This window comes from Oncorhynchus kisutch, unplaced genomic scaffold, assembly GCF_002021735.2.
Source record: "Oncorhynchus kisutch isolate 150728-3 unplaced genomic scaffold, Okis_V2 scaffold823, whole genome shotgun sequence".
Lineage (NCBI taxonomy): Eukaryota > Metazoa > Chordata > Actinopteri > Salmoniformes > Salmonidae > Oncorhynchus > Oncorhynchus kisutch.
In genome coordinates, this window is record NW_022262768.1 from 103154 (window position 1) to 116522 (window position 13369).

Here is a 13369-nt window from a genome sequence, read left to right on the forward strand (position 1 = left end):
ACAAACCTTCAACCAATTTTTTTTTATTGTGTTTTGAAACCTTCAACAAACCTTCAACCAATTTTTTTTTTGTGTGTTTTGAAATCTTCAACAAACCTTCAACCAAATTTTTTTTATTGTGTTTTGAAACCTTCAACAAACCTTCAACCAAAATGTTTCTTGTTGTAGGATTTTAAATCATACTTCAGGTTATAGAATGTCAAATGTCCCTTTTTTTTTTAAACATGTGTGTCTGATGAACATCATCAGAGTGGTGAAAGACACTTCTGGTGTTCTCTTGAGTTCTTTTCCAGGTTTCGAAAACTACAAATGTTATGTGCAAAGGAATTGCCAAAATCAAAGCCCCTGCTGGAATTAATAGCACTTATCCGCAGACATGATCGGAGTTGCTCGTGGGTAATGGTGTTGACAATATGTTAGCGTGCTGTGAAGGACAGCGGACTAGGGATTACAATTCAACTGTTAGAACTCCTTCCTGGGCTAATATTGAAACTGCCACATCGCCCCCCCGCCCCCCCCCCACATCGCCCCCCACGCCCCCCCCCCACAAGCATAATTTGTTCCACAGTCACAACCGAACAGCATGAATCAAATGTTGACATTGTAATTTCATGCACACATGGGTGTTTGGCTGCCCAGGCTGGACGATACCATGTCTATGTGGTCTCTTCCTTATCAGCTCCTGTCCTAGGGTGGGGTTATTTAGGGGGAACAGAATAGAATGACTGTCATCTAGTGGGGTTATTTAGGGAGAACAGAATAGAATGACTGTCATCTAGTGGGGTTATTTAGGGGGAACAGAATAGAATGACTGTCATCTAGTGGGGTTATTTAGGGGGAATAGAATAGAATGACTGTCATCTAGTGGGGTTATTTAGGGGGAACAGAATAGAATGACTGTCATCTAGTGGGGTTATTTAGGGGAACAGAATAGAATGACTGTCATCTAGTGGGGTTATTTAGGGGGAACAGAATAGAATGACTGTCATCTAGTGGGGTTATTTAGGGGAAACAGAATAGGAATGACTGTCATCTAGTGGGGTTATTTAGGGGGACAGAATAGAATGACTGTCATCTAGTGGGGTTATTTAGGGGGAACAGAATAGAATGACTGTCATCTAGTGGGGTTATTTAGGGGGAACAGAATAGAATGACTGTCATCTAGTGGGGTTATTTAGGGGGAACAGAATAGAATGACTGTCATCTAGTGGGGTTATTTAGGGGACAGAATAGAATAACTGTCATCTAGTGGGGTTATTTAGGGGAACAGAATAGAATGACTGTCATCTAGTGGGGTTATTTAGGGGGGACAGAATAGAATGACTGTCATCTAGTGGGGTTATTTAGGGGGGACAGAATAGAATGACTGTCATCTAGTGGGGTTATTTAGGGGAACAGAATAGAATGACTGTCATCTAGTGGGGTTATTTAGGGGGAACAGAATAGAATGACTGTCATCTAATGGGGTTATTTAGGGGGAACAGAATAGAATGACTGTCATCTAATGGGGTTATTTAGGGGGAACAGAATAGAAGGACTGTCATCTAGTGGGGTTATTTAGGGGAACAGAATAGAATGACTGTCATCTAGTGGGGTTATTTAGGGGGAACAGAATAGAAGGACTGTCATCTAGTGGGGTTATTTAGGGGGAACAGAATAGAATGACTGTCATCTAGTGGGGTTATTTAGGGGGAACATAATAGAATGACTGTCATCTAGTGGGGTTATTTAGGGGGAACAGAATAGAATGACTGTCATTTAGTGGGGTTATTTAGGGGGGACAGAATAGAATGACTGTCATCTAGTGGGGTTTTTAGGGGAACAGAATAGAATGACTGTCATCTAGTGGGGTTATTTAGGGGAACAGAATAGAATGACTGTCATCTAGTGGGGTTATTTAGAGGGGACAGAATATAATTACTGTCATCTAGTGGGGTTATTTAGGGGGAACAGAATAGAATGACTGTCATCTAGTGGGGTTATTTAGGGGGAACAGAATAGAATGAGCATTTCTTGCCAAGATAACCCATCCACCTGAGAGGTGTGGCATATCAAAAAAACTGATTAAACAGGATGATCATTACACAGGTGCACCTTGTGCTGGGGACAATAAAGGGCCACTCTAAAATGTGCAGTTTTGTCACACGACACAACGCTACAGATGTCTCAAGTTTTGAGGGAGCGTGCAATTGGCATGTTGTCTACAGGAATGTCCACCAGAGCTGTTGGCAGATAATTTAATGTAAATTTCTCTACCATAAGCCACACCCAATGTCTTTTTAGAGAATTTGGCAGTACATCCAACCAGCCACACAATTTCTGCACAAACTTTTAGAAACCATCTCAGGGAAACTCATCTGCATGCTCGTCGTCCTCACCAGGGTATTGACCTGATTGCAGTTTGGCGTCACAACAGATTTCAGTGGGCAAATGCTCATCTTCGATGGCCACTGGCACGATGGAGAACTGCCCCCGGGCAGATGGCAGACAGCGTGTATTGTGTTGTGTTCTAAAACATTGCTCTGCTATTACAATTTGTTCTATAAGATTGTTGGCTCAACAAGACAGTTCTGTTTACATTGGCCTGTTTGGATGGGGGGGGGGTCAACTGTCGGGCGAGTGTCGAGAGGTAGCGGTCGAGACGTGACAAGTTCACCAGTTTACACTGCAGTAATACGTGGTGCTGACGTGGATTGTTGACAAAAGTCCAGTATGTGTGAAGACCCTCATAAGTTCAGTCTCAAATGACACCCTACTCCACATAGGACTCTGGTCAAAAGAAGTGCACTACATAGGGAATAGGGTGCCATATAAACTCTAGCCATAGAAAACAACGAGCATCCTGCCTAAAGAGTCCCCTGATTGGTCCTCCGTCGTGGTTCATCCTGTAGGCCAGAGCTCCAATAAAAAACGGGAAGAGAAATATCTGCCTCAGCGTATTTCCTCATTAGCTACAGGATATTAATGAGGAGGCTAGCTAGCTGCAAGGAGAGGAGCTCTCTATCTACGTCCCAAATGGCTCCTTATTACCTACAAACCATAGGGCACTACGTTCAAGGAGGGCTCATAGGGCCCTGGTCAAAAGTAGTACACTATGTAGGGAATAGGATTGCCATTTGGGACTCGAACGAAGCTGTTTGGTTTAGAACATGAATTACTGCCTGTATTTATTTAAGAGGGAGTCTGCTACCGTCCAGTGTAAATATATTATGTGGGGGGGGGGGGGGGACAAAACACCCAACGATAAACATGGCAAGTAAATTGGTTGATGTAGGAATGTGACATTTTGGCTCTTGCAACAGTTGTGATCTAAAAATTTTAACAATATGCATAAATTATAGATATGAATAAACTAATGGACAGCCTGTTCCAGCACGATACACCTAGCCAGTTGGGTTGAGTTCGCAGACACAGTCAGACGCTGTAAATCAGCACAGAAATTCATTATGGACCGTAATGTATCAACGACACAAAGTTTGGAGAAGACCAGTCAACCGAGAGACCTCTGCCGGCGACTGCAATGGACAGACGCTCCAACAAGATATATGTATACTGCCTTATTAACATATGAATACATGATGTGTTACTGTCTGGCTGTGTTAGTTACCTGCCTTAACTCATATTAATGATGTGTTACTGTCTGGCTGTGTTAGTTACCTGCCTTAACTCATACATGATGTGTTACTGTCTGGCTGTGTTAGTTACCTGCCTTAACTCATATTAATGATATGTTACTGTCTGGCTGTGTCAGTTACCTGCCTTAACTCATATTAATGATGTGTTACTGTCTGGCTGTGTTAGTTACCTGCCTTAACTCATATTAATGATGTGTTACTGTCTGGCTGTGTTAGTTACCTGCCTTAACTCATATTAATGATGTGTTACTGTCTGGCTGTGTTAGTTACCTGCCTTAACTCATATTAATGATGTGTTACTGTCTGGCTGTGTTAGTTACCTGCCTTAACTCATATTAATGATGTGTTACTGTCTGGCTGTGTTAGTTACCTGCCTTAACTCATATTAATGATGTGTTACTGTCTGGCTGTGTTAGTTACCTGCCTTAACTCATATTAATGATGTGTTACTGTCTGGCTGTGTTAGTTACCTGCCTTAACTCATATTAATGATGTGTTACTGTCTGGCTGTGTTACTGTCTGGCTGTGTTAGTTACTTGACTTAACTCATATTAATGATGTGTTACTGTCTGGCTGTGTTAGTTACCTTCCTTAACTCATATTAATGATGTGCTACTGTCTGGCTGTGTTAGTTACCTGCCTTAACTCATACATGATGTGTTACTGTCTGGCTGTGTTAGTTACCTGCCTTAACTCATATTAATGATGTGTTACTGTCTGGCTGTGTTAGTTACCTGCCTTAACTCATATTAATGACGTGTTACTGTCTGGCTGTGTTAGTTACCTGCCTTAACTCATATTAATGATGTGTTACTGTCTGGCTGTGTTAGTTACCTGCCTCATACATGATGTGTTACTGTCTGGCTGTGTTAGTTACCTGCCTTAACTCATATTAATGACGTGTTACTGTCTGGCTGTGTTAGTTACCTGCCTTAACTCATACATGATGTGTTACTGTCTGGCTGTGTTAGTTACCTGCCTTAACTCATATTAATGACGTGTTACTGTCTGGCTGTGTTAGTTACCTGCATTAACTCATATTAATGATGTGTTACTGTCTGGCTGTGTTAGTTACCTGCCTCATACATGATGTGTTACTGTATGGCTGTGTTAGTTACCTGCCTTAACTCATATTAATGATGTGTTACTGTCTGGCTGTGTTAGTTACCTGCCTTAACTCATATTAATGATGTGTTACTGTCTGGCTGTGTTAGTTACCTGCCTTAACTCATATTAATGATGTGTTACTGTCTGGCTGTGTTAGTTACCTGCCTTAACTCATGTTAATGATGTGTTACTGTCTGGCTGTGTTAGTTACCTGCCTTAACTCATATTAATGATGTGTTACTGTCTGGCTGTGTTAGTTACCTGCCTTAACTCATATTAATGATGTGTTACTGTCTGGCTGTGTTACTGTCTGGCTGTGTTAGTTACCTGCCTTAACTCATATTAATTATGTGTTACTGTCTGGCTGTGTTAGTTACCTGCCTTAACTCATATTAATGATGTGTTACTGTCTGGCTGTGTTAGTTACCTGCCTTAACTCATATTAATGATGTGTTACTGTCTGGCTGTGTTAGTTACCTGCCTTAACTCATATTAATGATGTGTTACTGTCTGGCTGTGTTAGTTACCTGCCTTAAATCATATTAATGATGTGTTACTGTCTGGCTGTGTTAGTTACCTGCCTTTACTAATACATGATGTGTTACTGTCTGGCTGTGTTAGTTACCTGCCTTAACTCATATTAATGATGTGTTACTGTCTGGCTGTGTTAGTTACCTGCCTTAACTCATATTAAAGATGTGTTACTGTCTGGCTGTGTTAGTTACCTGCCTTAACTCATATTAATGATGTGTTACTGTCTGGCTGTGTTAGTTACCTGCCTTAACTCATACATGATGTGTTACTGTCTGATTGTGTTAGTTACCTGCCTTAACTCATACAGGATGTGTTACTGTCTGGCTGTGTTAGTTACCTGACTTAACTCATATTAATGATGTGTTACTGTCTGGCTGTGTTAGTTACCTGCCTTAACTCATATTAATGATGTGTTACTGTCTGGCTGTGTTAGTTACCTGCCTTAACTCATATTAATGATGTGTTACTGTCTGGCTGTGTTAGTTACCTGCCTTAACTCATATTAATGATGTGTTACTGTCTGGCTGTGTTAGTTACCTGCCTTAACTCATATTAATGATGTGTTACTGTCTGGCTGTGTTAGTTACCTGCCTTAACTCATATTAATGATATGTTACTGTCTGGCTGTGTCAGTTACCTGCCTTAACTCATATTAATGATGTGTTACTGTCTGGCTGTGTTAGTTACCTGCCTTAACTCATACATGATGTGTTACTGTCTGGCTGTGTTAGTTACCTGCCTTAACTCATATTAATGATGTGTTACTGTCTGGCTGTGTTAGTTACCTGCCTTAACTCATATTAATAATGTGTTACTGTCTGGCTGTGTTAGTTACCTGCCTTAACTCATATTAATGATGTGTTACTGTCTGGCTGTGTTAGTTACCTGCCTTAACTCATATTAATGATGTGTTACTGTCTGGCTGTGTTAGTTACCTGCCTTATCTCATATTAATGATGTGTTACTGTCTGGCTGTGTTAGTTACCTGCCTTAACTCATATTAATGATGTGTTACTGTCTGGCTGTGTTAGTCACCTGCCTTAACTCATTTTAATGATGTCATATTAATGATGTATAGTCATATTCATGTCATGCCAGTTCCTTCAGCTCTGATATTTATAATCATTTTCATGTCATGCCAGCTCCTTCACCTCTGATATCTATAGTCATATTAATGCCATGCCAGCTCCTTCACCTCTGATATCTATAGTCATATTAATGCCATGCCAGCTCCTTCAGCTCTTATATTTATAGTCATATTAATGCCATGCCAGCTCCAGGCAAATAAATAATCTGTCTCTACAGAAACCTTCAACGGAAACAGGCAAATAAATCATCTCTCTCTACAGAAACCTTCAACGGAAACAGGCAAATAAATAATCTCTCTCTACAGAAACCTTCAACGGAAACAGGCAAATAAATAATCTCTCTCTACAGAAACCTTCAACGGAAACAGGCAAATAAATAATCTCTCTCTACAGAAACCTTCAACGGAAACAGGCAAATAAATAATCTCTCTCTGGCCCTTTAATGAAACGTTCAACACAAAGTTCTGACTGAAGTGATTTCCACCCCCCGTGGCGGTGACATTACCGCCACTGTAAACACATTATAAATAACACATTTCTGTCCATTCCTCCCTTCCATACTTAAGGTTAAGTTGAGTTCATTATGCAGGCCAATGCCCTTCGTGCAATAAGCAACGCATAAATTATACATACTAATTACATTGGATGGGCAGCCACTTTAAATGAACGCTCTTAATTAAACCCTACAACAAGATTGTGGTTGTGTACAGGATGGAATCGGAGGTGGAGCTGTATTTCACGAGCGTGTGTTGCGCGCGCGCGTGTGTGTGTGTGCGATCGCGCGTGTGTGTGTGTGTGTGTGCGTGCGTGCGTGCGTGCGTGCGTGCGTGCGTGCGTGCGTGCGTGCGTGCGTGTGTGTGTGTGTGTGTGTGTGTGTGTGTGTGTGTGTGTGTGTGTGTGTGTGTGTGTGTGAGTTAACCTTCATATCTGACTGGATGGGGTCTTATTGCGGAGGTAACAAGGACAGCAGTTATTTAAACTATAATGCGGCTGATTACATCTCAAAGCTCTTTAAAGGGACCTGATTCACACTGAAAACCTGTTGTATTTGGAAACGTTTTGGAAATAAAAGATACTGTGTGAACGTTTGTTTTAATTCGCATGTTTTGATAATGGCAGCCTTACAGGGTAGCACATCGTCAGACTGACTTGGTATTTCTAAAATCAGGAGCTAGCAGGCATCTCGTTCTTTCTCATTTCCAAAATTAAAATCGTGAAATCTCAGAGGGACACGTTCAAAACTAGTGCAAAGGTTTTTTTGTGTGTAAATGTTCATATAAAAACTACAGTTTCATGCAAAAACGTTTAAAAACGTTTAAACGGAACTTCAAGCTAATGAGATGGGTTTGTTCATCTGGAATGTATGAAATTCAATTGGATACTTTTAATGAATTCAAGGTCTTCAAAAATGTTCGGTGATAATTAATTATTATGCATTGATTTCCAATCGTCATACTTTAATTCATTAAACCTGATTGATAAAACACAAATACATTTCAAAGCAAACCAACCTTGTGGACAGTTGGATTGTACCTGAATTCCAGGATACTTTTCAATCAAGGGCTGAGTAAAAATGTTGAAGTTATTTCACTACACATATATGCAAATATATGTTTCCGTAACTACCATATTATAACTATATATATATACATATTTCCGTAATTACCATATTATAATCAAATAAATATATATTTCTATAACTACCCTATTATAAAGATATATTTCCGTAACTACCCTATTATAAATATATATTATCGTAACTACCCTATTATAAATATATATTATTGTAACTACCCTATTATAAATATATATTATTGTAACTACCCTATTATAAATATATATTTCCGTAACTACCCTATTATAAATATATATTATCGTAACTACCCTATTATAAATATATATTATCGTAACTACCCTATTATAAATATATATTATCGTAACTACCCTATTATAAATATATATTATTGTAACTACCCTATTATAAATATATATTATCGTAACTACCCTATTATAACATAATAAATGGGACAGGTCTCTCTCTGCTCGTCCCTGAGAAAGACTGAGCTATGAAGAGCTCCTTAAAACGTTGCTTCTAAAACACTAATAAATTGCGATTGTGACTGTAGCCTTCGGTAATAGATGTACTCGATAATGTTCCGATTGTAACCTCTGGTGAAGCACACACAACATTGACAACATTATTCAAATACTCTATCAACGAATTGTGATTTCCTTTTCAGAATAATGAGAGTATTGGAATGCATCACGTCGTCCCTCTGCTCAAGCCCAGTTCAGTGCTTAATGAATACAATAGCAAAAGTCGAGGTATTATCGTATATTTAATGTGTGTGTTTGCACTTTATATTTTGAGAAAAGTGAATTTCATCATTTCACACCATTGACAAAACAAAATGGCAAGTGTCGCCGTCTACGCACTTCTTGTGTTGGTACTGTCCAACAAACCTTCAATGTTGTGCAAACAGACCAAACAGAGGGGGGAGATCGGGGGGTGGGGGGGCACATTTAAATTCCAAAGAGGTTTTCAGAACTCGTTTCCAAGTCCCCCCAGTCAGCAATGTGTTGGTGAAAATCACTCTTTTTGTCTCATTGAAAAAGGGGACTATATCTACATCGGTGGCCCCGTCTAACTTCGCTATTCTTTACGTTGCCTATTCAAGACGAATGGACTGAATGAAGTGGATGGAGGGGGGGGGGGGGGGGGGGGTGTATTTGATGTAGGTCTCGTTAATAGCATACAGTGATGGAATCCTAACATATTTGTTTATACTTAGCGATGGGGGATTGAGTTGAGAAAATCCCCAGGAATCGGTTATTATAACAGTGAATATTTGTAATTTACATCCATAACGAATATTGTCTCAAAGGAAGTTTGTAAATAGAGATTTTGGCTGGAATATTGGGTTATTATTTATTTTGTGCAAATACAGCTATAATTATTTAAATATATATCATAATATTAGTATAGTTGTAGTATAAATACAACATTAGGCCTCTAACTGTGATTAACGTTGGAACATAAAGGAATGCGTGTTTGTCCTTTAAACACACCTGTAACCTGTTGAGTAAGTGAGATTTGCACGCTGAATTGCCTTCATGCATTTGAATCTAGTTCATTTCTGCTCAAAATGTGGTTTAATAGGATCCAGTGTCAAATAAACCTCAATGAACCATGTACAATTACATAACCACTATTATTGCTACCTTACTTGACTTTATAATAATTTAAACTACTATAGTCTAGAATGCTACAACACCAACAATCACATTTACGAAAGCACTATATATATTTTTTTTAAGTGTGTGTGTGTGTGTGTGCGTGTGTGTGTGTGCGTGTGTTAAATAACCTGTTTAAATCAAATAAAAAACACACCGCAATGTAACATAATGTTTACGCAGTTTTTTTTAATGAGAAAATATTCTTGATGACCAATAATTTATTGCAGACACATGGCACACTTGGAGAAGCACGCATGCTCGCAGCAAATACAACACAACGTTTTGAATTAGCATGCGTTTTAGAGAACGTACAAATATACTGCTTTTTTTTTTATACATCCGGTCACCACAGTTTATTTTTTTATTTATTTTTTAAAATTAAAATGGTCCACAGAACAACTACAGATCATCTAAAACATTTAACAACAAAAAAAGTGCAGTTTACACATTTCAACTTATTCTTCCCATCAATTCAAATATATTTGAATGTTTTGAATGCAGACAACCAGACACCAAAGTAAACCATAAATATCTGTTTTCAAGTTTTGCTATTTGAAAATGTCACCTCTGTGATTGTTCTCTTTCTTCTTTAAAAAAAAAATTCTCCTAAAAACTAGATTTGGCTGTTTGGTAATAGCAAATGCAATGCGCATTAAAGGGAGCTGTAACTAAAAAGTCACGTTAAATTTAATTTACAAAAAGTTGATTTCATTTATTTATTTTTCTTGGCCTTTTTATCTTGACGGAAATGCAAAAAAAAAAAAATGATATTCTGACAACATTCTCTAATGTAATAACGAATTGTTTTACCAGTTTTAGATTAATTGAATTGGAATATTTATTGGAAACTTGGCAATACAATGTAAGCAAGAATATAGATACGGATAACGACAGTGCTTTTTGAAAATAATCTCAGAATTGGATTATTCTTAAATGACCCGAAACAGGTAACAAAACGATGTAGCCTATATGCGCGTCATAGAAAGACAAGGGTCACTGCCACAACAAGTCTCAAGTAAAACATCTAAGTACATCGATAAACCACAAAACGCAAATATCTTGCCTCATGATTGTAGAGCATATTTTAGTTGGTTGGTCATGAATTGATCAAACAATAAAATACCGCTTTGGAAAAGTTGATAAGCATCTCTTTTCTTTTTCAGAAGTTTTTAAATAAGTCCCATCCGCTAACGTCATGTCAGTGCACCGACACCACGGACTGCATGGCCGAAGAGGCCGGGTTTATGAGCGTTTCGCTCGGCGTGGCAGGGCTGCTTTGGCTGGTAGCTGTCTGAGGAGACGTGGGGCTGAGAGACTGGGGAGAGTTCGCTAAGAAAGCTGGAATATGTGTTGGCAGAGCCGAGAGCCCTGGCATCGAAGTAGGGGTGGGCTTGATTGGCACGGGGATGGCAGGTAGACTCTGCGCGCCATAGCAAATAGACTTGAGGGGCATTCCGTAGGCCGAATAATCACTGGCCATGGAGATGGGAGCTACCGTGTCCATGACGCTGGAGCTGTACATATGAGGCCAGGCCGTGGTGAGCTGGTTGTGCAGCGGGTAGCCAGCAGACATAGACTGCATGGTGGAGAAGGCCAGTCCGCCTGGCATTTTATACTCTCTGGCGATTATGTTCTCGATGGCGAACGGGTGTTTGAAAGTTGACGGTTGGTGAGAGACTCCTATGTTGTAACCGGACATTTGCGGGAGATGTGTGCCGGAAGCAGCCAGCGCGCTCAGTCGGAGTTTGGCTTGTTGTTGGAGATAGTGGGCAGCGTCCGACGGCTTGCTTTGCGCCAGATGCTCGGACGCCATCATCATCAACTTGAAGCGTTTACGACGCCGCAAGAAACTTCCGTTCTCGAACATGTCCCCGCAGCTGGGATGGAGAGCCCAGAAACTCCCTTTACCCGGCTGGTCCGGCCGCCTGGGGATTTTAATAAAACAGTCGTTGAAAGAGAGGTTGTGTCGTAAGGAGTTCTGCCACCGCTGGGTGTTCTCTCGGTAGTAAGGGAACCTGTCCATGATGAACTTGTAGATCTCGCTGAGCGGGAGCATCTTCTCCGGGCAGGACTGGATAGCCATGGCGGTCAGGGAGATGTAGGAATAGGGAGGTTTCTGGTCGCTATACGTGTTTCTCCCCGGACGAGGCATTCTGTTGGACTTTCTGTCTAAATACTATGCTGAATGGCGCGTCAGACTACAGTTCTTCCAGTTTTTCTCGGACAAACAGGAGAAATGGAACGTTGTCCTACACTCCTTGAAGTATCACTCTAGGACGGGTTGTTCAAAACAACTGTTCAAAACAACATTACGAACGCGTAAAACTCCATACATTCGCCGCATAGATTGTCTTTATAACGCAAAGTACAAACAAAAAAACAACTGCAATATCCCCGCGCTTAAAAGTTACTGAAAGTTCCCCAAGATGCATGAAATTCAGCAACGCAACTCACTGTCTGTTTCCTCCGTGGACTGTTCACTCAGCGCTTATGGGCTGTGGGTCTTGAAAACAGCCGTCCTATGAAAACAGTCTCGTTCTCTCCCTTCAGATGGCCTATATGATGCGCTATCTTTAGTTAAGCAAGCAGCAATAAGCTTCTCCTTCCCCCCCACACACACACACACACCACGACTCTCTGAATGGTTCCTGATATGTTGTGGCCCTTGTTGTGATGAGCAGAGCTAAGTAGCTGCTATTTCCATGTCCTTCCCCGAACCGTGTGATAGTTTAATGTGATGACAGGAGAAAAGACCCCCGTAGAGCCGCTTCATTAATGTGCCACTTCTTCGCTATCACATGACAATCGCCTTGGGTGGAGAGGAGGAGGGGGGCTACTCGCTCGGAGGAGAAAGCAAAGGCATAATCTGGATTCATTTACACCTATTTACATGGACACCTTGAGCCAATAGAAATGATTTCCATTTGAAGACAGAGCGAAGGGGTGAAAAGGCACAGCGACCCACCGGATTTGAAGTGTGAGGGAGGGTGATGAAAGCCCGGTTACGCCGTGTGAAGGTATGCAGATAACCTTTTGTGCACCGAGCAAGGGGTGCTTAGTCAACTATTTGCGTTTACAAATAGAGCTACTAAGCAATTTGATGTTTGGCATGGAGGGCCGTCGCTTCTTGGCGCAGTCTCTCTATTTGTTCTGTCCGTTGTAACGTTTTTTTTTCGTGTTGAATGACGTGTCATTGATTACATTTTAGTTTGAGCTGTTTATGGGGAACAGTGTGATTTGAACTGATATCGAATCGACAATTTGTGTACCAATATGTGATCTATAGTCATCTAACTGGTGACTAACAGTTTGTTTACTCTTTTCATATTAACTAACGTCTTTACATGACGGTTAACTGTTAATTGCCCTTTGGAATAATATACAATTATTTCCTGAATGTATTTGTTGAAGTTGTATTGTCAATTACTCAATACACTCCCTTTGAATACTGTTACTTTTGTCTGACTTGGATTTTTCCCTCTTTGAGTGTGTGTGTTGTGTTGTGTTGTGTCTGGTGTGTGTGTGTGTGTGTGTGTGTGTGTGTGTGTGTGTGTGTGTGTGTGTGTGTGTGTGTGTGTGTGTGTGTGTGTGTGTGTGTGTGTGTGTGTGTGTGCGTGTGTGTGTGTGTGTGTGTGTGTGTATTCAGTGTCCGAGAGCATGCGCCGCAGTCGATAAAATATATATATATATCTGCGAACTAGTTATTGGGGGAATATGCTGAGTGTGTTATGCACGTCATAGGTAATCCCCAAAAGGCACAATTAATAA

General features: G+C 40.4%; 1 protein-coding gene across 1 annotated transcript; it reads right to left on the minus strand.

Annotated features, from left to right (window-relative positions):
• Positions 1-9767: 9767 nt before the first annotated feature.
• LOC116362228 (forkhead box protein B1-like) lies at positions 9768-13047 on the minus strand. The gene has a single exon (XM_031816560.1). It carries the CDS (start codon positions 11751-11753, stop codon positions 10800-10802), a length of 954 nt encoding a protein of 317 aa, XP_031672420.1. The 5' UTR covers positions 11754-13047; the 3' UTR covers positions 9768-10799.
• Positions 13048-13369: the final 322 nt, after the last annotated feature.